We start from the raw sequence: 24,705 nt of genomic DNA on the forward strand, positions 1-24,705 counted from the left end.
TTTTGTCAAATCTTCTAAAGAGGTACCAGGTATTGGCCTTGGGCTGCCCATGTGATGTCCCTCTGTAACCTCCACGGCACCTCTGATGACCGAATTCCTTCAGCTGCCCCTCTCCCTTCTGACCAGGTTGTAACAAGCGTGCCTCACCTCCCTGCAGCTTCCACCACAGCAGTGCTCAACTTCAAAAGGGGATTTTTTTGGGATGTGTGGGGTCACAGCTTTAGGATTCAAGTCCTTTGCTTATGAATTCAATTTTAACTCAATCGGTTCACCTTGATTTTCAAAAGAAGTGAGGCAACGTGCGATGGTGCTGTCGCCCCTGTCACATGAACTGCTTGCTAAATTGGGTGAAGCTGGCTGTGAAGTGGAAGGCTTGCAGATGTTACCTTATTCAAATGTCATTGACAAGTAGGGGACAAAGAGTGTTAGTGCCTCTGCTGCTTTCTCCTTGGGTCAGCTAGCCGAATGGTGCCCGTGCCGCTTGCAGAGCAGCCACCTGAAGGCAGCAGCTGGAGCCTGAGTAAGGAGGGAAAGCAGGGCTGTTGTGGTGAGCAAACACACCAGTCCTGGAAAGGAGCTGGGGCTTGCAAGGTACGAGGTGTGTGGGCGGTACCTGGCAGAGCTGAGCGGGGCTGAGATGAAAGATGTCTGTGGGGAAGCACAGGTGTCGCGGGAGGATGAGGGTGTGCTGCATGGGGTGGGCAGAACGCGGGTGGAGGGGGAAGGGAGGAACTGAGGAACAGCTTTGGGAATGCAAGGGAACAAATAGTGAGATCTGGGGGGGGTGTTTGAGCAAGGTTTTCTTTTTCTTTATTGTCAGCCCCACAACTAACTGCTGTGCTCAATTTTCCCTGTCTCCCACCTGTTTACACGCCACCAGCGTGTATGACATTCAAAGCATCAATTTTACCCTCAGGAGTATCACCTCACTGTTGTTGCACAAAAGCCCAGTGTTGTATCCTGTGGAAGTATGATTCAGGGTTGAATTTTCACAGCAAGCAACAACGCTGGTGTCTGAGAAGGAAAAATTGAGCCACCTCCTGACGTTTGAGCGCAATTTAGTCTATTCTAATAAAATGGGCAGCTAGATCCTGAATTTGCATTTGAAATGCCTCAGCTGTGTTTGGAGATGTATTTCAACAGCAGAAAGCTCATGAAGCTACATGGAGATTTTCTTCTCTGTCTGCTGATTGTATTTCCCTTTTCTTCACAGCGGAAAGCTTGAAACCCTGCCGTGAAGTAAGCCTTTTCCCCATGAGACTGTGAGTCTGCTGTGACTTGGTTGGCCGGGGATGGGGGGAAGCACACGGAGCGCTACCCCGACTGAAATCTCAGCGTGAAATTTGAGGGCATAACTAGGTTTCAGCAAACAATTAGGGAGGCTTAATTCCAGTGAGAGGGCCAAGCATAAAGACAAAGGAAAGTGCTGGAAGGATGTTAGAAAGAAAAGCAGGCGTCATGCGTCTTCTCAAGGGACCAAGCTTCTGTCCTGCAGCTCCTCTTCTTCTTCTATAAAAGTCAGCTTTTTTTGGCAAACAAAATAAAAAGGAGAAGTGAAGCCAGCTCAGCGCATGTGAGACATGAGGAGGCTCGTTGGTAAAGACATCCAGCTACACGTGCACTGTTTGTTTAGGGGCAGTTCTCCATAATCTGTGTTCAGGTGTACACTACATCCCTCCCTTGCCCTTTACCTTCTGCCACGTTGTTCACCTCTGTTGTCTGATGCGTGTTCTTCCTTCCACTGTCCTACCTCACCTCCAACTCTGCCCTGTGCACCCTCCGTGCTAGCTCCCTGGGTGTCCTGCAAACATCTCATTCTGGTCTGCCTTGAGGAAATTCCAGCTAGCCAAACAAACTAAGCCAAGCTTCCTCCTTCTACTTTCTGGTTGTTTTGGAGACCTTATTGTGGCTTTTCACTACCTAGAAGGGGCTTGTAAGAAAGATGGAGATTATACCAGCACCTGTAGTGACAGGACAAGAGGCAGAGGTTTCAAACTGAAAGAAGCTAGACCTAGATATAAGGGATAAATTCTTTATGATGAGGTTGGTGAGACACTGGAACATGTTGCGCAGAGAAGCTGTGGATGCCCCATCCCTGGGAGTGCTCCCAGGTTGGATGGGGCTTTGAGCAACCTGGTCTAGTAGAAGGTGTCCCTGCCCGTGGCATGGGGGTTGGAACTAGAAGATCTTTGAGGCTCCTTCCATCCCAAACCATTCTGTGACTCCTAAGTCCTGTCCGCTGACTGAACCCTTCTCACCTTTTTCCCCTGGTTATCCTGACTCATTGGAATTTCTTCTCAGAAGTCCTTCTGATTCAGCGTGTATCTTGGCAGCCATCTCCCTTTGTTATCTCCTTTCAACACCTGCCCTGGCTTGAAATCAGACTAAGCAGCAGTCTGACATTTTTCCCAAGGTAATATCAGAGGCCTTTACCAGAAAGCAGAAAAGGGAGGTAAATGACAGTATTGGAGTAAGAAATCTAAACCAGCCCCTTTCAGCCTCAGAAATGGAGCCTGAATCCCTGAAGCAAGCACTCCTCTGAACTTCACCAGGCTGGAAATCAGGTTGTGATAGAAAGGTCTCTGTGTGTGCTCTTCCCAAAAACCTCTCAAACCATCAACACCATTTCTTTTTATTCCACTTTGCTTGTTCTCCTCCCTGACCCTGGCCTAATCCCTCTCTGTTTCTTCTTGGATTATTCAGATTATTTCTATTCCTCTGCCTAAGGCTGCAGTTTCCCAGTCTCATTTCTAAACAGTTCCTCATTTGAGATTTGTTCTAGTGCTAGCTGCCAGCTGGGCTGACTTCCTAGATGAGAGATAGAAAAAAATGCCAACAAATAATAGCAAATAGCATGCAATAAGCAAATACAGCTTAACTGCAAGAGAAAAGTGAGGGCAGAATGTGTTTTGTATTGGGCTGGGCTACAGGTTAAAGTGGGCTAAGGCTCATGCTAGCTGCAAACCTAAGAGCAATGGCAGGATTACTAACAGGTGAAAGAAGACGTGAAGGTAAGGGAAGGAGAGAGAGTTAAAAACAAGGATGAAAAAATAAAAAAAAATTAGATCTTTAAACGGAAATCTCTCAGCTGAGTATCTGGTATGGGGAAAGAGTGCAACTTCCTTTCCAGTTATTAAGTTCTCATTTTTCTTTTCTCAGAAGTTTCCATAGTGCCGGGGCTGATTTCCTGGGCTAAGAAACTGAAGATCGGTTCCAGAGCATTTCTGAGATCCCCAGAATCCTCAAGTTATCTCAGTGCTTCTAGAGTTCAGCACAGCAGATGTGAAAGGCTCAGTGCGTTGTTGGTGCCTCTCTCTGGAACCAGAGACCTGAAAGGCCCACGGTTTACCTGGCAAAACTAAAGACAGGGCCAGCGATCACACTGTGATTAAATGGCATCAGAAGTCACCTACGCTGAGGTGAAGTTCAAGAATGTATCACCAGCTGCAGTGGTCAAAGGTAAGGAATGGATGGGTTATTCCAGGGAAGAGGACCTGAAGAACAGGGAATAGAGATTTCTCCTTCTGTGATTCTGGTTCCTTCTTGGTCTTGACAAATTGAAAAAAGGAGTTGTCTACTATTAGGTGAGCAGGAGACTGGAGGAGTTTTGAAGTGAGAGGGTCAAGGAATGTCTACAAGAGGAGAGGTGGGAGTCTTTGGGTGCTTGGAGTTGCAACATGAACAAGGATGACTACTGGGAGCAAAATCAGTGGGTTTCAAGTGAGCATTCAGTAAAAAATGTTTTTTGGCTCCCTTAGTCTCCTGGTTGCAACACCAACAGTTGCGAACGGTAGAGAGTCCAGGATGGGTGCTGTACAGTCATAGTGCTCAGTCCTGGTGCAACGCCAGTGGCAGCTGCCTCCTTACATGTTATGTAGTCTTGGATGAGAGAGTAAAATTTTGGACAAATGCTGAGTACCAACAATAGAGACTATGGTTTATTGCAAACAATCTGCTCTCTCACGAAGGTGACGAGCCTCCCAGGGCAGCAAATGGCAGCAAATAAGCCCGAGCCCTGGCTGCTGCTGCCCTTGCCCCTGAGAGAGCGAGGTCACAGAGTGCTGCTTGTGCAGAGAGAAGGAGCAGAGAGCCAACATGCCTCCTTACAGCAGAGCAGCCAGTTGCCCTGTGCAGCTTCGTGAGAGGTGGCACTGGTGGCAGAAACTTATAGCCCCATTGTCCTTGGTTGATTGAGTCCTTGGTTTGATTGAATTTGGTTGATTGAATGGTCCTCGGAGAAGAGAGGCTCAAAAGCTAAAAGGAAGAATGGGCTTGAAGAGAACACCCTAAAATATACAGAGGAAAAATTATCTAAGATTTGGAGGAAGATCCAATTCTGTGTTAGATGTCTGCCTCTCCTGAAAAATAATTAACACACCAAACTAATTTTTATTGCTATTAAAAATCACAGTTGTAAAAATGTGTCTTTACTAGGCTTTGTGCAAATTTAAGGCATGTTCTGATCAGTATGTATTCTGTAGTCATTATGCCACAAATAGGAACGCATAGGGTGCTCATTGCTTCCACCCTTAGATACAGGACCCTACACAACAGCAGGTTCCAGAGATGTGAAGGTATGTGTGCATAAATGAATGAACGAATACATAAATTATTATTGCTGCTAAGGATATTAACTTGCCTATTTACAGCTTTACCTCAGTTTTGCAATCCCCGACAGAGCTCCAGGTTATTCCTTGCCCGCTCTGAGGCATGAGTCATGGAAATAAGGGATGTACATACTCCTGACTGACTTGGAAGTTCACTGTCTTTGATGCACCAAGATTAGTTGGTTACAGCTAGCATTTCCATCATGGTGAGGAGGGGGTGGTGGAAGTTCCCCGTTGTGTTCCCAATGACCTGCTCCAAAGACACCTGATCCAGCCACGTTTGCTTGAGCCGCTGATGCCAGGCTCATGCTACCGGTTTGGGGGTGTGCTCATTGTCTGTCTTTGGGTGCACATGTCCAAGTGATCACACCACACACTTATGTAGTTGTAGCTTATACTTTGAGTTTGGAGAAGTGTCCAATAGTACCATGACGCACAGTACTAATGTCTGTCAGAGCATCAGGGTATGCTTGTAGGACGAGAGTTACGATTAAAAATTATTGAAAGGAATTTTGAAATTGAAAATTATTGAGGAAACCTTGCTGCTCTGTTGTCCTTCTGAGCAGTTACTCTGGCCATGCAGACTTCATGCTGTGGTGGCCAAGCACACCTGGGTTTTCCCATTTTGTAGCCTCTTCCAGTTGCGCTCTAGAGATGCCAAAATTGGCGGTCACTGGAAGATAAAGAGGACAAGGTAGCAGCTAATCAAACAACATATAATCCTTGGCAAGAGATGGCAGAGACCACTGGGGTGGGTTTCACAGCACAGTGCAGTTAGCTTTCCTGCATTTCCGACCAGGATTTCCTGGGTAGAAACATAGGTGTCTGTGCAGTACCACACCTGTCGCACGTGCCTAGGAAACACGGGGTTTACATGTTGAATAACCAGCATATGCTCTCAAGTCTGTTGTGTTGTGATCATGATGGACACATTGCAAGCATGCCCACTAGCTGTAGGAAACATTTTGCAGGGAGATTATCCCACTGAGTACGCACAAGACTTACTGCGCTGCAGTTGTGTTGGTGAGGTGCATGCATTCCGGCGGTGCTTTCTCTGCAACCTGGGTGTGAGTGTGGGATGCACGGGCTGAACAGTCCATCTATGGGCAGGCAGCACAGCAGAAAATCATTTGGATTGGTCAGATCTATTGTCTGAAAGAGGTGGCTGGACTCCAGATCATGATTCAGGTCCTTGTTATCACTGCAGACAAAAGCTGTGGCCAGAAAAACGTGATTTGGCCAGGGAAATCTGAGTCTTGTCTGTTCATGAATGTTTTCTCTTCTGATAATGAAACATGATGCTTTTTGCCCTGCTGTAACAGCCTCCCCCAAGCCTTTGGGAAGCAGTCAGAGGGAGGAGGTTTCTGGAAGTCTTGCTTACTAGGCATGGCTGGCAGGCACTTGTTGCTGCTGGCAGGCTTGGGAGTATCATGCTGAACAATCAATGAGGTTTCTCCAAAGCTTATCGATAATATCAGTCTCTCCCAAAACGCCTTCACTCCTGTCCTGCAGTGAGTGCTGCTGTCTCTTTACCCTCCTGTTTGCCCTGACTTTGCCCTGTGTACCTGCTGCAACCTAGAACAGTCTCCTTACAAGTGTTCGCTTCTCCTTCCCTGGGACCCATTCTCCTGCCTGCTCCCAAACCTCCTCAGTACTGGCACTGTCCCTCTGCACAAAAGTCAGGCCCTGGCAAGTCTGAATCCGAGCGGGATACTCTACTCATGCTGCTGAACGCAGCCCTCCCTTCTCCCCAGGCATCCAGCACAGCACAACCTGGTTTTACTACAGCAAATCTCTGAACCTTGGAAAGCATTCTCTGAATCCTGGAAAGCAGAGGTGGAAGGGAAAAATATTTTTTTTTCTCTTCCAATGATTCTGTGCCGTCATAGGATTGCACATGTTTTGTCTCATTCGGCTTACACCAACCTTCTGTACAGAAAGTTCAAAAAACTAAGAAGGACCAGAAGCAGGCATAAAAAGGTTTCTGGGGAGAAGTCAACATGAGATCTTCACATGAACGTCTTAAGTACCACAGACAGACCATGTATTTGTATTTGGCAGCTTTGAGCTCAATCTAGAAAGACATGGTTTCACTCCGGATTTGAAGGCCATGTGAGGACCTCACCCCTAAACACCGGCGATGAGTACTGCTAGCTCACCAGCTGGGCTGGGGCTGTGAACATCACTGCTGAACATGACCTTCCCCCAAACCCACAGTGCTCCCCTGCTCTGTCCCAGCCCGCCCCTCTCTCAGCCTGTGTAACTCTCAGAACTGAAACTGCATGGTTTTGGAGCCGCTCTCTCTTGAGTCGTACATCCATGGTTTGGGGACTGACTGAAGCATAGTTGACGGCGGTGTTGTGTTTGGTGTGTTCCTTCACTTGTAGTACCTCTTGATGTGAAGAAGCGTGAGTCCCATCCCCAGAAATACCCGCTATGGCTCCCATGGCTGACCTCACTGCTGCTCCTCTTGGTGTGCATTGCCCTTGTTGTTGTTCTCTTTGGTGAGTATGTGCAGGTGGGTTACAAGGGAGGGGTCTGGGGGAAGTGCTGGGAGAAAAGCAGAGAAAGCAGAGCCCAGAGTGGAATACATTCCAACCAGGGAAGAGCTTTTACTTAGGAGCAGTTTTGTCATGAGAAAGGATGCAAGCACCAACATTTGGGCTCAGGAAACCAGACGCTGAATATTTGAAAGGTATGTTTAGGAGCAAGATCTTTCCTGACTACTTAAACATTGGGGATTTAAGGGTATGGTTGCAACTTGACACAAACTTCTCTCTTGCAGGCCAGCCAAACCAGATGTTTAGGCTAACTGGTATGTGGGAGCTAGGACTACCACAGCGTTATGCCGTGTAGTTCTGTTACACCCATTCTCTTTGTTAGAATGATGGAAAGAGTTAGGTGGAAAGGGGATTCTGGAGGTCTCTAGTCTAATGCCCTACTTGAAGCATGGCCATCTTCTGAATTTCAGGGTGGTTTGGGCTATCTGTAAGGTCTCAGGCTTTTCTGCCCTGACCTTGCGTAGGTCTGCATACATCCACCAGATCTTCTACTGTTTACCCTGAGGCCTTTTCAGTGTTCCCACTTTGCACATACCCATCTTGCACAGCCTCTTTGGAACTGTGAAACAATTGACTACCTTCATAGCACACTAAAGGAACTTGGTTACATTCAGCAGAGGGGGCACAAGTGTCCATAAAGGTAACTGGATCTGCACTTGAGCTCTCTTTGTGCTTGGACACTTCATGTCCTAATGGAAAAACTGGTTTTTCACAGTCCTGGCATCTCTAGGATTAACTGTGTGGTGCGAACTCTCACACCTTTTTAGTATCAATTGCAGTGTACTAGAATAATGCATAAAAAGTTACTCTTACACAGTTTGTGGAGATTGTGGTCACTGTTACATTCTTGTTTTCTGCTAAAGATCATTTACAGCATGTTTGCACAAATTGTCAGTAAAGATGGCGGATTCTGGAAGAGGTTGTCAGGATAAATTGCTGCCCTTCCTTTTGCTGTCATCAGTTCCTGAGCCCCAGAAGTTTGTATTGCTTTGCTCCCAACTTTTTTTCACAGTTTTCTGTTTTTCACAGTATTCTGTTAAATGGTTGGGGGGGTTTAGGGTGGGCTTTTAGAGTCTGACACTGGCCAGGTTTTTTAAGGTATTCCACATACGGAAGGTTTAATCTTTAACGGAGAATTTACTTATCCAAGTTAATTGATGGTACATCGGATTTTGGTTTGGCAGTGTTACAGCAACATACGTAAATGAAAACACAAGTACAAATTGTGCTTAGCAGAGGGTAGCAATTGCAATGCACATTTCAATCACAATATAAATGTGATTCTCCTTACCAGTCTCTGCAATGTGCTCAACATCGAGACACTGAGTGTTCCCAGTGACCAAGGAGCATGTGGGTTAAAGCCAGATCAGGCCCATTGCTTTCTTGAGATATGTTTTTGTTAGTCATTCAGTTTTTCACACTATTTTGGGCTAAGCCACGTACGTGCTTGCCCCGTGCTGGTCCGGCTAACTGACTAGCTGACCAGCTGACATTGCTCTCTTCTTGATCATTAGAGGGATGAACAGTTACACAGCTGGTCAGCTCACTCAGCTGGTACGACTGGTTGATTCACTCATGTGGACTAAAGGCCATCGTTTGGTCCCCTTTGTGTTGAGAGAAGGTCACCTTGCTTTGCAAAGGTGTGGTTAGTCACGCATCACCCTTGCCCAACTTCTCTGAGCCTTCTTCTGTTATAGGAATTCACTAATGAGGCACAGAGGCTGCTATGATCACCCTGCCCTCCCCACTAGTAAAAGTATTTCTAAATGAAATGGTTGATAAAAATAGACATCTGTAATACTTAGCACACCCTGAGCAGCTTCCAGCCAATATCCCTGAGTGTTTCAGTTAGCGATAAGTCCTTCAGGTTGTGGATGTGGCCTGCTGACACCTGTCACCAGCACTGCATTATTTATTCATAAACTGGCTAGTAAGTCCTAGAAGTTTACTTTCCACCCTGGTTTCAGCAGCTCTAGCTGTATGTGGTTACCTCCAACTGGACTGGTTTTGTTGCTGGTGAAATAGTCCCATCTGATGCGTTACTCATCCAAACGACTGTTGATGTCTACCTTAGGAAGAGACAAATGGTGCCACCGAAGCACTGCTTTTTATTCACTGATTGTAAAGAGATTTAGTCAGGCAGCTTGGCTGTGTAGGTACCTACATGGTAGATGTTTGTGCTCGGGTGGAATCAATCATCTCACCCTGTCTGGCATGTCCTCAGTGTGAAATCCTTCCAGCGGTCCTTCTGCTCTCTGACGTGGAAGATTGTCTCCTTCTGGCTGGGAAGGCAGCCACGCCACTTGTTTGGGACGGTTTTCTCAGAGCTGTGGACTAGGGATCCACGGACCCTGCACCTGCAGCCCCGCAGTGCCCGAGGGGCCCAATTCCAGCTGCTCGGTGCTGGGACAGACTGATGATAAACCACAGGCTATGACCACCAGGCACTGCTTGGATGGGTCACAGGCTTCTCTAGCTTTGTCACGAGGTCATCCTGGCCAGATCTTGTCAGTCAGTGGCTGGAATCATCCTTGCGGACAGCTGTGGGATGCTGCCTGTCCCCCTCGCTGAGAGGATGGCAGTTACTGCTTGTGAAATGGAAAGAGACAGCCTGAGGGGAGGCGATGCTGGGGCAGCACTTGGCAGGGAAGTGGAGAAGCAAGAGTGAAGCCCAGAGATGGTGTGTGAGCAGCTGGGAGGAACTGGTAATCCTGCTGCCTTTCCTTTCCCTTTCCAGCCGCTCCCTTCTTCCGTAGAGGTGTCCAGCCCAGAGCCCTACAACAGAATTTCACGGAGTGGCTGTGTGTCTCAGAGGTGCCACGAGGCAAAGGTCGGTAGTGCTGGCAGGGGTGCAGGAGGTCTTTGAGGTGGGGACGATGAATGCTGGGGTCTGCTCTGACAGCAAGCGGCAGCAGGAGCAGACTCCGGAGAGGCAGGCTCCAGAGGAGAGAGGTGGGGAGCAAAAGGATTCCCTGCTGACAGCTTGGAGGGGGGGAGAGGGCCACGTTGGCGATGTGCAGGAGGGCAGGGTGGCTGTGAACACTGACAAACAAAAGGGACAGCATGCAGCAGCACAGGGAAGGTTAGCAACGGAGCAATAATAAAAGTGCAGCTCTTGTCAGGGAAAGAAGCGATATCCCCAGTTCCCTGGGGCTAAAGCCCTAAAGGAGTCTGTACAAGGAGAAGTCAATCCAGATCACCAAAATAACTTTGTCAAGACCTGAGGTCATGTTACAAGGATGACCGTGGGTCTGTGTACACAAAGCTCTCTGGTCATACCCCAAAGCAATAGGAAGGCATATCTGTACTATCCTTGTTTTTTCAAGCACTTCATGTCAGAAAAAGTGATCTAAGCAGAACACGAGCATTGTCCCTGGGTAACGGGGATCCTTGGAATCACCATCTCTCTCTAACATTCATCTCCGTGGTCCCTCCCTGCACAGAGGGAGGCTTGACGTGCTGCCCCAAGGGCTGGAAGCGCTTTCAAGGAAGCTGCTATTACCTGTCCACTGGTGCGATGTCCTGGGATGACAGTAAGCAGAACTGCACTGGGATGGGCTCCCACCTGGTGGTGATCAACAGCGAAGCCGAGCAGGTACGTGCAGGGCTGAGAGAGGGGCACAGCTGCCAGGGACACGGTGCCAGGTCCTGGAGGGGACTGAGAGCCCCTCCTGCAGGGGAGGGGGGGGATGTCGATGTCCTTTGCACATCCCTTCAGCACCAGCTCCCCGCTGCCACTGCCCCCCTCGGGGACTCCTGCCGCTTCCCTGTGCTCCGTCCTGCACCTCATGGACTTTGCACTCTCCCCGATTTCCAGGATTTCCTCTCTAGTGAGCTAAGACAAATTTCAAGAACAGAGAATTACTACATCGGCCTGAGCGCACAGGAGGTGGGCCAGTGGCGCTGGGTGGACCAGACTCCATTTAATGTGACGGCAGCGTGAGTATCCCCCAATGGAGAGTGTTTGGTGTTGCTCCTAGTACTGCAAGAAAGTAGGGGAGATGTGAGGGTGTCTGTTGGTGTGTGAGAGGGAGATGAGACAACTCCTTGTGAGAAGTCAATGATGGAGTAAGAGAGGGATGCATAGGACACCAGGTTCACATGGCCCTATCCATGCTGGTTATTGGTTATTAATTAACTAACTGTGATGTGGTCATCAATGCTATAGGCACAGATGAAGCTGCATCTTGCCAGCAGGAAGACACCTTCAGAGATGACCAGCTTTGCCTGACCTCCATAGTGTCCCCACCATGCCTATGTGCACACACATACATCAGCATGGCCATGGCTGGTGCTGTTATGCTGTGGAAAAGATAGGGCACAGGGACAGATCACCAGGGCTGTCCTTGCTGAGTCTTTTTGAGGACAAACTTGTCCTGGAGGCAGACACATGCCTCTGCTGGGTGTGAAATGCATCATGTGAGTGCATCATGGGAGCAGCTTCCCCCAGCAGGACTGAGCAGGACCCTGTGGCGTTGGCTATAGGAAGAAAGCAGATTTCCACATAAGACTGATGCCAGTGGGATATCAGAGTGGTAGGAAGCGTACCGCTTCTGTCTGTGAATCAGCATCTGGAATTTTTCTTTCTGCCCTCCCAGCCTTGCATCCCGCTGTGGGATTTTTTAGCAGTGCTCTACAGGGTATGCTGGGGAGTAACACATCTGTCTCTGTCTCAGGTTCTGGAGGAAAGATGAACCCAGTAACAAGGATGATCAGAAGTGCGTTGTAATGCATAAGTTTTCACCACCACCTAACAACTGGAACGATGTCAAATGTGAGCGTCATCATCGAATTTGTGAAGCTGCAGCAGTAACTGTGTGATGGGGATACCTTCATCCTGACAAAAACTGAGACGTGAGCAGTGAGCTGGGAACAGCGCAGAGCTGTGCTGGTGGGAGGGGTGGGGGGCCCTGAAGCCTGCATCTTCCATGTGCTGGGTGGGACAATGTGAGTGGAGATGATATTACCCTGTGTCCAGCATCCCCAGTGCACATAATGGCTCAGGGAACACAGGAAGTCTCAGAGTTATCAAAGCAGGTCCTGGGCTCTTGTGTCCTCTTCTCTCTGAGTGGGTCTAGAGCCACCGGCTGAAAAGAGGTTGAGTTCTCCAGGAAGAAGACAGATGTTCAGAGCTGCAATCTCCTTTGTCTTCTTGAGCAGAGGTGCCTACTTTTTGTTGAGTCACGCAGAGCATGTCCTCTAGTTGCACTGGTTTTGCTGAACAAATACTGAATTCTTACACAAGAGAAAATACAATATTAGGCCAATGAAAGGCTCTGTGCTGTGTGTGTATCTCACTTTCTCTTTCCCTCTCTAAGTTGCAGGTGTTTTCTATAATCATAGAATGGTTTGCGTCAGAAGGGACCTTAAAGATCACCTAGTTCCAGCCCGCTGCCCTCTCCAGCTTTCTTGTGGACCCCCGTTAGGTACTGGCAGGCTGCTATAAGGTCTCCCCAGAGCCTTCTCTGCTCCAGCCTGAACAACCCCAACCTGTCTTCATAGGAGAGGTGCCCCAGCCCTCTGACCATCCTTATGCTTGCTCCCAGGGGAAGATGAATACACACCCCATTCCCCAGCCACCTCCCTATATGCATTATGGGGACGTTTTCTCCTCCCACAGTATATAGGGGTTTTGTTTGGGCAGGACCGGATCAAAAGATGTTGCTGTGCCAGGATACAACCTTACGAAACCACTGCAGTAGAAGTTGCATCCAGCCAGGGAGAGTAAACCCCTCAGAGACAGATGTTCCACTGTGCACAGCCAGAGCTCCAGAAAGGACTGGGCACAGGAAGCCAGTTCTAGGGATATTATGAGTATTTGTTTCCATAACTGACAGTCTCGCCCCAGAGAGTGACAGGATCTTGTGCCAGGAGTCTGATCAAGATCAGGCCATGCTTGACCAAGTATGAGGATCTGTCCCCAGCAGCAAAAATGACTGAGGCCTTTGGTGCCACCTCAAGGAAGAAGTCTCCTTCCCAATTCAGAGCACATCACAGACTCACCTGATAGGTTTTGGCCTCCCAGGAAGGCTGTTCTGAGAGGTCTCTGTAAGGACACATCTGCTCAGGCCAGACCAGGCCGTAGAAGAGGCAGGAGGGGGCAGGGCTGCTGTGCCACAAGAGGTCCCTTCCAGGAGTGCGTTACCTATTGAATTGCCTTCATGTCCTGCTGCAGACCATATGTCACCATGGATCTCACCTTTCCTCCACCCGTTCCCACTTCCTGGCCACTGCACCCCCACTTCTGCTTGCTGTAGGAAACATCATCTGCCTAAACTTTCCCAACCAAACAGTGCCAGCTCCCCACAGGGCACTGATGTGCATCTTCCGGCTGTGTGATTCTGTCCTAGGGATGAAAGTGAAGCCTCTCTCTGTGTCTCAGCGAAAGGGGGGAATTGTACTGGAGGCAAGGTGACCAGGAGATTTGGCTTCCTAAGCCAACGGGAGTAGTTCTGTGAAGGGCAGTAGGTGGTGGCAGGAGCTGCTGATTCCCATAGCCCAGCAGAGGCAATGCTGCTGCAGCTCCATGCCCCCACCTCCAGACAGTAGTGAGACTGAGCGTGTATGTACAGTGGGTATCTGTACAGATACATATGGAAGACAAAGGATGTATACATATAAGCAAGGTCCACACAGACAGAAAGCACTGACACAAACACAAACAGCACAAGCAGCCTGATCCTGTTCCCCTCCCTGCCTGCCAGCAGGATGAAAACCTGCTAGCAGAAAAATTCAATACTAACACGTATATAATATGGACTTCTCCAGCAGTAAGGTTTAGTCATTCAGTCTATCCATAGCTGGTCCCTGCATCCCCTGGTCTTCCCTATACTCAGCCATACGGCAGGCACAAAGAGAAGAAGGTCCCTCCAGTAGCTGGTCAAGATTTCTGGTCTTCCTCATAGGTGCCTCTCAGATCCCCTGGTCTGCCTGGAAGGTGGCTTGGACACCTGGGCCCCTGCTCCCTTTTCAGTGATGAGGTTCCTGGGATTCATAACTGTCTGATGTTCAACCACATCATCTAGCAAGTGAGAAGGGTCTGGAGTCCTTTTTCTGAAACTGGCCACCCCCACTGGCTGATGGGGCTATTTCCAGTGATGTAGTACTGACACTTGTGGGGACTTGACTTAATTCCACAGGATAGTATCAGTAACGCAAGCCAACACGAAGCAGTGTCACAGCCAGCTGTTAGAAAGCAGGCATGAGCAGAGGCTTGTGGTGGTATCAGAGAGCTGGAGAAGTGGGGTGCTGGAAATAGCCTCCCTTCCCCTTCTTGGTGTTCTGGTCTTCTCCAGCTTCACAGTGCAGAGGTATATCTCACATAGAACAAAATCCTTCTCTGCTGCCCCTTGAGTTAATGTCCTCCAGTGTTCTCTGGTGGGAACACGACCACTGTGCTCTTCACAGCCTCTTCATGGCTAAGATGCTTCTCTCCCTCTTCCAAATGCTTTTTCCCAGGGCCAAGTCTCACCTTTCCTCACAGGCCCCACTTAACAGCCCTCTTTTCACTGTTTCTCTTACCTTCCTCGGACTCCTCTTATTCCCTTCTGGCTCTGGCTTTTGAGATGGAGAAAAGTCAGTCTGAAAACAAAGTTTAGAAGAAGCAAGGACATTTTTAACAGGCAAGAGAGGAGTGGAAAGGAAATAGCAATCGACACCTGGTTTGATAGTTGCCCTGCAATTTTGCAACCTAGTCTGTAACAGAGCATCCTCCCTGTTGGATGCTGTGGGTAGCCTACATACCTGGAATTAAGGGGTGCAACACGTACGGACCCACAGCTTCTGTATGTATACGTGATCTTGTGCTCTGCCACTAGCCTGTGGGTTGGCAGACTGTAGGAAGTGACATGAGTACACACAAACCCTGCACCTCCAGCAGGAAATGCGTGAGAATAGGGGAACCCCTGCTCCCAGAAAAGGGGATGTGTTCTTGCAGCTAGCTTTTCCTGTGGTGGGGATGGGAGATGGGAGGTTGCACAAGTAATCATGTGAGTGTGGGTGTATATGTGGGGCTTAGAGCTTTTGGGGATTAGTTACCTAAAGATGTTTAGAAATCCGTAGATGTTTATTAATATTTTGTGCCTGGTATTGTGCTTTATTTGTTGGATTGCTGATACTGGTCCTGAATATACAGGTCACAGTTTGTCAGTTTATTACATGTCATGAATAAATCGGTAAACTGCTTAGATCCATCCTGATTGGATTTAAACCATGTGAACTGAGGCACATTTTCCTTCCGACAGTTTTGCACCCTCCACATTCGCCATACTGATCAGCTGAAGTCAGCTCCTCACCCATATGCCCAAAAGCAAGTATATGTTAGAGCAGTAACAAATACAATGCATTCTCATTTTGGGGCATCTGTGGTGCAATTCAGTTCTGTTCCCCAGCATGATGGCTGGGAACTTTTTAAAATGTCACTTGGGATTCTCTCACTGCGCTGCGCATCCAGTAGCTAGTGTTTTCTGGTAGCTCATACCTTCTACAACAACGCCAGCAAGCACACGTATGGACCTTCTTTCCAATGCAACAGAGCTGTTGAATGGTTTGACCCTGCCTGCAGTCTGCTGTGCACGAAACAACATACTCAGGGGGTATTACAGTTTCGGCTTGTCCTCATTTGTAACCACTTCTGTGCCCTGTCCTTTTGAGACTTCAACTGATATGCTTGTGCTATTGCTTTAGCTATCCCCTTCCTTCCTCAGTGCAACCATGGATGCCTCTTCACAGGGAGAAACTAGCTGATGGAACATAGAAGAGCAAAGGCTGCATACCTACCCCAGTCCATTTAGAGTACGATGTGATCCAGCAGGGATTCTTTATCCTTATGGACGCTTTATCTTGCAGGGTTTTGAACCAAGTCACCATGGGCAGTGCTAGAACCACCATGTATGGCCGTGCCTTTTGTGGTGGTGACCAGGTGTAACTTCTTCATCTGTAATGCACAGGAATTCTGGCACCATCTAGTGATCCTTTCTGACTTCCAGCTCCATAAGGACAGGCCACACGCAACCCCTCCACTCAAAGCTCTATCCTCTTATCCTGAGTAATTAAAACCAGTGTTGGCAAGTTCTTTGTTGTGCTCTGGGTTACAGGGCTCAAGCTTCACGTGGGGACTTGCCCAGACTGAGTCACAGATACACTTTTCTTCTGTTTTTTGACTCCTATTTGCAGGACATTGTGAGTGGGTTTAGCCCTTTGCTAGCAAATACCAACAGTAGAGGCATTTTCACACACATAGTCACCAGGAAAGAACAAACACCGGTTAAGGCCAGTATTATGTCCTCTGAAACGGCTTTAATATGTGAAAAAGGAGGTTCCTTGAGCTGGAATGGTACTACTCTTCATCTGTTTTCATTTGCCTCTAAGTTTCCGTGTTGCAACGAGCATCTTGTGAAATGTTCTGGCAGAGAAACAATGAAAATTCCCCCATCTCCATGTGCTGTGGGAACACCCAGGACATGACTTTTTCTGCACACTGGATTACAAACTGCGAAGGCTTCTCACCAGTGTGGGAGCTGCCTTAGCGCAGTCTTCTGTGCAGAAAGAGGGCTGTATTCGTAGTGATACTGGTAATGCGGACTCCTGAAGAGTGATACTGTGATAGTGATAATGAACCGCCGAGGGAGAGCCAGTCCCAGAACCGCAGGTAACCACAAAGCCTTCCTTTCTGTCCTGCTGTAGCAGAAGGAGGAGGGTGGGTGAATATACAGGAGCAGGATAGATAATGGGCATGGAACAGTGGCTGGCCTCATACCAGGAGAAGGGGCTTAGGACAAGAGCAGAGCAACAGATGATGGAACTGGGGAGCGCTCAGGCTGGGGGAATGAATTTTTTGCCAGAGGGAATGAAGGTCCAGGCAGGCTACGGTCTGCCATCCTCTTCAGTGGCTTTTCTGTAAACAATGGGACTGAAGAGTGCTATCCTATTGTTATCCAGGTAAAATTATCTACACCAAGCTAAGCACAAGTCACTGCTCCCATCTCTGGTGTCTCTAAGGAGAACCAAGGGCTCTCCCAAGAGCTTCAAAGTGCTCATTCTCCCTGTGGAAACAACCTGTTCTGCGTGTCTGCCTCTGCAGACACTAAGCTGGACAGTCACTCCTTGGAGTGACTATGTGCTATTGCATAAAAGGGCTTGGGGACAGAGCCGGAATAAAGGTAGCTGAGAGAAAGAAGCTCTGAAGAGAGGGAGGTACAGCAAGAGCATTCAGTGAAAGACAGGGGTGATGGAGGGCAACAGGGTAGATGTGTTGAGGAGAAAGGAGGCGCGGCAGGATGAAGCAAGTGTAGTTTGGGAAGAGTATAGGCAGGGCTTGTGGTAAAAAGTGAAATGAAAGAGCAGTTTCAGGGCAGCGCCTGTTTTGCTCTACTCTGTGGGTCTGACCCACTGCTAATGATGGGCAGCAGGACCTCATTACAGCACCTGTGGGGCTCCCAGTCCTTGGCACGAGGGTGCCAGCAGGCTGTTGGGGTACAGACCCACCTGAGTTATCCTGCTGGCAGCTCTGGGCTGGGGGATTCCACTCTTGCCTTGTGTTTTTCAGCCCCGACAGAAGGAAGAAGCTGCTCCTGGCTGAACCCCTGGGTCTTCCTTGTTTCTGTCCTTGTCATCAAAGTTGCCTTTGTAATCATCTGCCTTGGTGGGTTGCAGGTTCTCTTAATTCCCCTGGGATGAAGGGGGCTGCTGACTGCCTTTTGCCAGATGGAAGCACAATATGCTAGTCTCTCTGCCAGCAGGCAAACGCCCTTTGCCAAAACAGCCTGTTCTGGGGCCCCTCTCCTGCCTCTGCCCTCTTGGTCGGGGAGCAGGGTCCATTCCACAGTGAAGGCTTGCTCCCTGGCAGCACCTTCCCACCGCTCCTCTCACTTCCCCACCTGCCTGAGCAAAGCCAGCCCTGGATTAAATCACTCCGTTTCTTCCCTCCCACCAAGAGTTGAAAAGCCTCTAGTGTCAGAGGGCATCTGAGTAATTTCCTTGAAGGCTGGCTGTTGGATGTTGATTCTCCTGACCTGGTCTCACTCTCAGAGCTCCCTGTGACAATATTGCAGCCGAGGAGCCAGTGTGATGTCTTGAAAACACTGCTACCAGGCTGCCCATATTTTAGCAGGGTGGGAGTGAATCCATCAAAATGCTCCAGCCACATCCTACCCACACCGCCTGGGCGGACCAAAAGGGAAACAGACACTTTGCTTGTACTGTCCTGGAGCATCACATTGCTCTGTGGTGGCTCGTCTGTGCTTCTTCTTAACTCCCTTTGGTGAGGCCTCAACACTCACTAGTTCTACCCATTCCTGACAAGGGTAAAAGTGGTGCTTTAAAGCTGCAATGCCCGGGAAGATTAAGAGGGATTGTATATTAATATTCCACCTTTATTAATCTTATCCCATGACTTCTTTGACCCTTTCCTGACCCCATCCTCAAAGGATGTCTAAGCTGGTTTTGTCAGCTGGGAAAATGAGTCCCTCAGCCTCAGCTCATCTGATTAAAGCCTGTTCAGAGGGAGTGACCAGTAGCGGAATCAAAAACCTGCTGTTTCTCCTCTCTTTATTCAATACATATTTCGGAGCTTGCTAATGTAACAATCTCGATGGGGGCTCTAAGCTGGAAGGTGGAGGATAGGACAGGTTGCTCATGCAGGAGTAGAAGATGTGAGTAGCACTTTCCTTCTCTTTCCTCTCTTCTCAGCTGTTTTCCTTCATGGAAGCTATGGCCAATACAAGACTCTGCTCCAGAACGCTACAGAGTGGCATTGTGTCCCCAATGTATCTGCAGGCAAAAGTGAGTGATGCCAAGAGCCTCATAAGCAACGCTAAGAACCTCACTAAAATTTACCCTGGTGTCAGTCAGCCTTTGAGGTTGAGAATGTGATTGTCAGCCAGAGCTGGATTGTTTTAAAGAAGGAAGCTGCAGAACTGATGAAAGAAAATGCTGGATTGTACAATTTTACTTAGGATGCTATGAAAAATGTTTTGGGGCAGTGGAAGAGGGTGGGTTGTTCCACACTTACCTTTGACCACACTTCTTACTCTTGCCTTCTCACATAGCCCCTTAATTGCCAGTTCAGTTCACAGATTGAGCCGAATATGCTTCATCCTTTCGCAGGGGCTGGCCCAGCCTGGCTCCGCTCCCTGTGCTGGCCCACTGCCTCTCGGTCAGCGCGAGGAACAGAAACAGGAGTGGTAGAAGGATCTTGTTAAGCAGTTTAGAGTAGCTGGAGAGCTGAGCTGCAGTCACACATAAAGTGATAGCAGCGGGAAGTGCTAAAATTCCCGCAGTGCAAATTCCCAAACTCAGTTCAGAGATCTGTTCTTGTGTAGTCTCATGCTTTGAGAGAATGTATCTGTGGGTTTTTAATCCCTCATGTGACTTTCTGGCTAAAAGGCAGATCTCTAAGAAAACCTGGCTAGTGTAAAGAGTTGCCTGCCGTGGCAGCAAGGCTGTCAGAGCAGTTTACTGCACATGTCTGTCAGTCTGCATGAGTTGAGAGCTAAACACTTGGACAACACTTCTCTGATGGAAGTGTTCCCAGAGAGGCATGAGCCAGCTACTTCCCATCTCGCCTCCCCAGGAAGGGAAAGGCAGAAAATGTGTCTCTCACCCAACAGAGGTTGCATGGATGTGGCAGAACAGACAGAGAAAGGGAAAGACACTTCAGGTGGGCCCTTGTGACAGGAACCTATCAGGCTGTTGACAGCTTTCCTTGTGGGGCACGGAACAGAGCGTTTATCTCTGTCCAGATTAAAGATGTGGTTCAAACCCTTCCCCTAAACAACTGGGACCCTATATTAAGGTCACGGAGATGAAGGACAGCACATCTGGCTCAAAAGCAGGATTTTTTTCCGCCCTCAGAGGAGGTCTGGATGTGCTGCCCCAAGGGCTGGAAGCGCTTTCAAGGAAGCTGCTATTACCTGTCCACTGATGTGATGTCCTGGGATGACAGTAAGCAGAACTGCACTGGGATGGGCTCCCACCTGGTGGTGATCAACAGCGAAGCCGAGCAGGTACGTGCAGGGCTGAGAGAGGATGTCGATGTCCCTTCTGCATCCCTTCAGCACCAGCTCCCCTCTGCCACTACCCCACCCACCCCCACCAGGGACTCCTGCCACTTCCCTGTGCTCTGTCCTGCACCTCATGGACATTATGCTTTTTCCAGGAGTTCCTCTTCAACCTGGCAAAAGGAGTATTTAGTAACGCCTATGAAACAAAATACTACATAGGTTTGACCGCTTACAAAAATGGGCAATGGCAGTGGGTGGATCAGACTCCATATAATAAGGCAGCCACGTGAGTATCCCAGGGGAGTGAGGAAGGTCCTGTAATTCACCCCCCCACACCTGTCCGAGTGACCAATACACTGTGTAAGGCGGGTGTTGGGGGGGGTGGGGGGGGTGTTCCGTCTCCCACTGCCCTGCAAGTCAGAAAACTTGACTAGTTTTCTAGTCAAAACTATGACTTCTGATCTTTGTCACAGTGACCTTCCCTTTCTATTCCACAACTGTTTCAGGTGACTCCATCCCCACCTGTCTTGCATGCCAATGCATTCCCAATAAAGGAACTTTCTTTTACAGGTTCTGGAAACCCAGGGAACCCAATTTGCTCTTTGCAGAAAAATGTGCTGCAATTCATGTCAAGGGTAACAAAGATTCCAGCACCTACAGTAACTGGAATAACATCCTTTGCTTCACAAGTTGCTATCGAATTTGTGAACAGGCAGTCAAATTTGTCTGAGGAAGGAAACTCCACTTTGGATGAAGGACCTGAAGGACTATCTTTGAGAAAGGGCAGCTCACAAGAAAGCTGCTGAAAAGCTGGCCTGAGCTCACGCAGATGCTTTACCTTGTGATGTAGGGTGAGCAAGCCAGCCACAGAATCCCAGCTCCGAAGGCTGTCAGTTTGCAGCCTGTGCCCCTGCATCTCTTTCCAAGCTGCAGATCAGTCCTGGATGAAATTGCTTGGGCTGATGTCAAGGACCTGTTGTGTCCTTTTCACTGTCCTCCTTCACAGATGTGTGCTCTGATCCTCCAGTACTTTTCCTTGACTTCTTGTCCAGTTGATCTCTCAATGATGCAGAAAGACCCTCTCCGTTTCATGAAAGGACACTGGTCCTGCAAATCCCTGGAGCAGAATTTGAAAGAAGAGCATTCAGTGCAATGTGCTTTGCCCACTCCTGAAGGGAACAGTTATTCATGGCTTATCTGTACGTTTCCTTCTTCTTTCAGCATATTCTCTGTTGATAAATTAAAAAAAAAAGTATCAATAAATGTTAATTCTGCTCTTTGCGTGAGGCTGTCTTGTGAGTGACAAGTCCCAACCGCCCAGCAACCCAGCCCCCTTGCAGGGAGGTTTTAACTTTTCAGTGTTTGGCACCTGCAGGTGAGAATATTACTGTGCTGGACTGGCCAGGAGCAGGAACAACCTAGTGATCATCTGCAGAGCACGTGAGAAAGGCTCTGAATATTTTTGGGGAATCACATGTGAGGGAAGCAACAGAGCAGGCTGTGAGCCGTCAGCGCCAGCAACGGTTTGCCCAGGATGTAGCAGAAAGGAGATGCATTTTGGAGATCCTGCTGAGACATGTGGCAGGATTAAGCATGGCAATGAAGGGGAGAGAAAGCAATCAAATACCACATGAAGGATTAAAGCCAGAGTTTCCCAGGAGGGATTTCTAATGTGAGAAGAGGGTAGAAAACCCCTGTCAGAGGCATCACTGCAAATCAGACACACAGAAGTCTAGAGCAAGTGCTCTGCTTCCCTCAAATTCCCCAAACCTCTGTCTGTATATTCCTCCCCTTTGGTCAATGATACTCATACTCCTCGAAGAGCCAAAAGTTTCCAGTTTTGGACTAAAAATACATCCTGAAAAATCAGTTCTGGGTGATTTTTTTTTTTTAAATTCATCAAAAATCTGTGCATAAATTTATGTCCTTTCTACCTGAAGCAATGTATGTGCAAGTTTTCTGTTTTAGCCATTGGACCAAAAGCTGAGCTGTTGCAAGGTCTTGGCCTCCTATTGTCTGAAGATGCTGGATCTTTTCACAATGGAGAAAACTTTGTAGTCCTGTCCAACATGACAGTAAACGAAAACATTGCAATGCACTTGTCTTTTCAATTTCCCCCAACTCATTTGTGGAAACCACAACAGCAGGGTTTTGGGGAAGAAAGAGGGGCAGGCAGGCAAGAGACACAGAGTGACCGGTGTTTTACAGGAGGTTTTAGAGGCAGCTGCAGTTCTGGCTCCTGGGAGGTGGTGTGAGGCAGGGCAAAACTCACACCAGAGGACTGTGTTATAAGAAAATTTAATTTGCTAGAAACAGTCTCCGTGCCCGACATTTGGAATGCAAAATTTTTCTTGAGATGTCCCAACAAAGGGGGGATCTTGGGAGGTGATACTGGGTTTGCCTGCAGAATTGCTGAAGAGAAGTTCCTGATCCCATCTCCCTGCAAACACACACACACACAAATAGAAACCCATTCTTTTAAGTTAGCTGTACAATACAGCAAGCACAGGTAGACAGAGGCATTGGTCCTTGTCCCTGCTTTGTGCAGCCACTGTTGAAGGATAAGTGGTGAAATTGAGCAAGAGTTTCAGCCGTGTCTGTGAGTAAAGCCAATGCCCTTGACTAGTCCACCCCAACAGCAGCGCTCAGGGTTTAGGCAGGGATGGACTCTGTACACAGTAGTTGTTTGCACAGATGTAGAGCAATGCAAAAGCCTTCCTCTTCATGTATTCCTCCTCAACACAGATTTATCTGAAAGAGGTACCTTTCTCTAACATGAGAAGCAGGCATTATTGTCTCAACCCTGTCTTGGATCAGGAGGCAGCAGATGCCATAGCAAGAGGCAAAGATGTTGCACTCCCAGAAAGCGTCAGGACAGTCCCTGCATTTCGAACCAGGAGGCTGGGTGAAAAGGACAAAAAGTTTATCAGATTAACATACTTCATGATGACATCTGCAGTCCTTGTTTTCTGGTGGACATCCTGACCACATCCCAACTGCCTGTCAGAACAAGACCTGGATTCTCACCACTCCTTGTCACATTAACTTTTCCTTTAGAAAGGAACTCAGGTCTGAGGATAGGGATGGAGCCACAGCAACATTCACTTTTGAGGATACATACACTGAAGACATGGTCTGACCAGAACAAAAAAACTCTGTTGTGGTTCAAACTTGAGATAGCTTCTGGTTTTCCTCAAGAAACCCCATGATGCCCAGTCTTTGAGATGCTGTCTTCAGCTGGGAAAACATCAGAAGAGCCATATTAGGACAGCCTGGGAATTCACCTCATTCTCCTGCACATTGCTACTTTTTGCAGAGGAAAGCACAGCCAGTTCTCCCTACTCACTCAGTCGTACTCTGCAAGTCTTAGAAATTTACCGCTGGGACTCAGGGCGGTGGTGTGCCCTGCTGGGTAGAAAGGGAGGTTGGTTTCCTTTTGCTACTGGCAAGCCCTGTGTCCATTGACAGCAGTATAAGCAAGAGGTGGAAAGAAAATGTCAGGCATTACTGGGGGAAGAGAGAGAAGCAAGAGTGGGAAAGAAACAGTACTGCATTCTGTTTTCAGAAAATGTTTGATAAAAAGTGTGTACCGTGTGTGATCTGGAATACTTCTGCTTGTGCAGGTATTAAAGAAGGCATCCATTGTGCCCATGGATGGCATTAGGCAGGAGAAAGAGACCAGTGCAGGTACCTACATCTAGCTAGTAGGATCACGTGGAAGAGGAGCAGTGGTGCAGGGTCTGTCACAGTAACAGCGTATTTACCCTTTTGAAAAATTCCTTATTTCCTTGGAGAGAACTGGCATGTGCTGGCTTACCTTCCTGCTCCTCTGCTCAGAGGAATGACAGCAAAACCTCTGGGAGGTCACAGCAGTTGGTACTGACATCAGCTGGGCAGTGGACATGTAAAGCAGTGTTCATTATTAATCTGGTCAGGCTTATTAATTACATCTGTACACTGCATGCTGCTCTCTATGTTTAGTTCTGACAGCTGGTTCTTTTTTTATAGGATACACCTGACTTTCTTTATTAAACCGTGATCCTTGCCAAGTGAAGAAATAAAGTGAAATGTTTGTTTTTCATGACAACCATTGTCATTTTCTAAGGACTTTTCAATAAAAATTTTCCCCAAGGGTCTCTGATCTTTTTTTAGACAAAACAGAGATTTCCCCCCCTACTCTTTCTCACTTTTTCTCTTTTATCCCACCTTAAATTCTTCTGTGTTCCCTTACAACACTTATTCCTCCACTTATTTATGTTTCTTTGCACTCCTGCTGTCTCTCATACTGTTCCCACCTTTATTTCTCCTTTCCTTTTTAATTTGGTTTCCTTTTACCTTTCCTTGCTAGACCACAGATGAGGAGCGTACAATGTTGTTTTAGAAAATAAAACAGAGAAATGGCATTTAAAGGAGTTCTGACACTGGAAACACGTGTTCTGGCTTTTAACAGTTTATAAGGAAAGAGGAAAGAGATTATTGAATATGTGCAACTTGTTCTGCCTAGATACATTAATAATGAGAAGTAGCACTCAACCA

The 24,705-nt window shown here is 48.0% G+C and overlaps 2 protein-coding genes across 4 annotated transcripts; both read left to right on the forward strand.

The window, feature by feature from the left end:
* Positions 1–2,803: 2,803 nt before the first annotated feature.
* Positions 2,804–15,356, forward strand: LOC101915842 (C-type lectin domain family 4 member A). Of its 2 annotated transcripts, XM_027782453.2 has the most exons (7): positions 2,805–3,011; positions 3,160–3,459; positions 6,995–7,111; positions 9,906–9,998; positions 10,612–10,763; positions 10,986–11,107; positions 11,845–15,356. In XM_027782453.2, exons 2-7 carry the CDS (start codon positions 3,393–3,395, stop codon positions 11,987–11,989), a joined length of 696 nt encoding a protein of 231 aa, XP_027638254.1. In that variant the 5' UTR covers positions 2,805–3,011; positions 3,160–3,392; the 3' UTR covers positions 11,990–15,356. The 2 variants fall into 2 exon arrangements, with proteins under 2 accessions (XP_027638256.1, XP_027638254.1); XM_027782455.2 differs by lacking the exon at positions 9,906–9,998 and having other exon boundaries at positions 2,804–3,011.
* Positions 15,357–15,506: 150 nt separating this feature from the next.
* LOC101916012 (C-type lectin domain family 4 member E-like) lies at positions 15,507–21,450 on the forward strand. Of its 2 annotated transcripts, XM_027782452.2 has the most exons (6): positions 15,507–16,817; positions 17,715–17,810; positions 18,857–18,949; positions 20,021–20,172; positions 20,325–20,455; positions 20,740–21,450. In XM_027782452.2, the coding sequence occupies exons 1-6, from the start codon at positions 16,781–16,783 to the stop codon at positions 20,897–20,899; spliced, it is 669 nt and encodes a 222-aa protein (XP_027638253.1). In that variant the 5' UTR covers positions 15,507–16,780; the 3' UTR covers positions 20,900–21,450. The 2 variants fall into 2 exon arrangements, with proteins under 2 accessions (XP_027638253.1, XP_027638251.1); XM_027782450.2 differs by having other exon boundaries at positions 15,507–17,810.
* Positions 21,451–24,705: the final 3,255 nt, after the last annotated feature.

The sequence above is a fragment of the Falco peregrinus genome, chromosome 6 (genome assembly GCF_023634155.1).
Source record: "Falco peregrinus isolate bFalPer1 chromosome 6, bFalPer1.pri, whole genome shotgun sequence".
In the NCBI taxonomy this organism is placed as follows: Eukaryota; Metazoa; Chordata; class Aves; order Falconiformes; family Falconidae; genus Falco; species Falco peregrinus.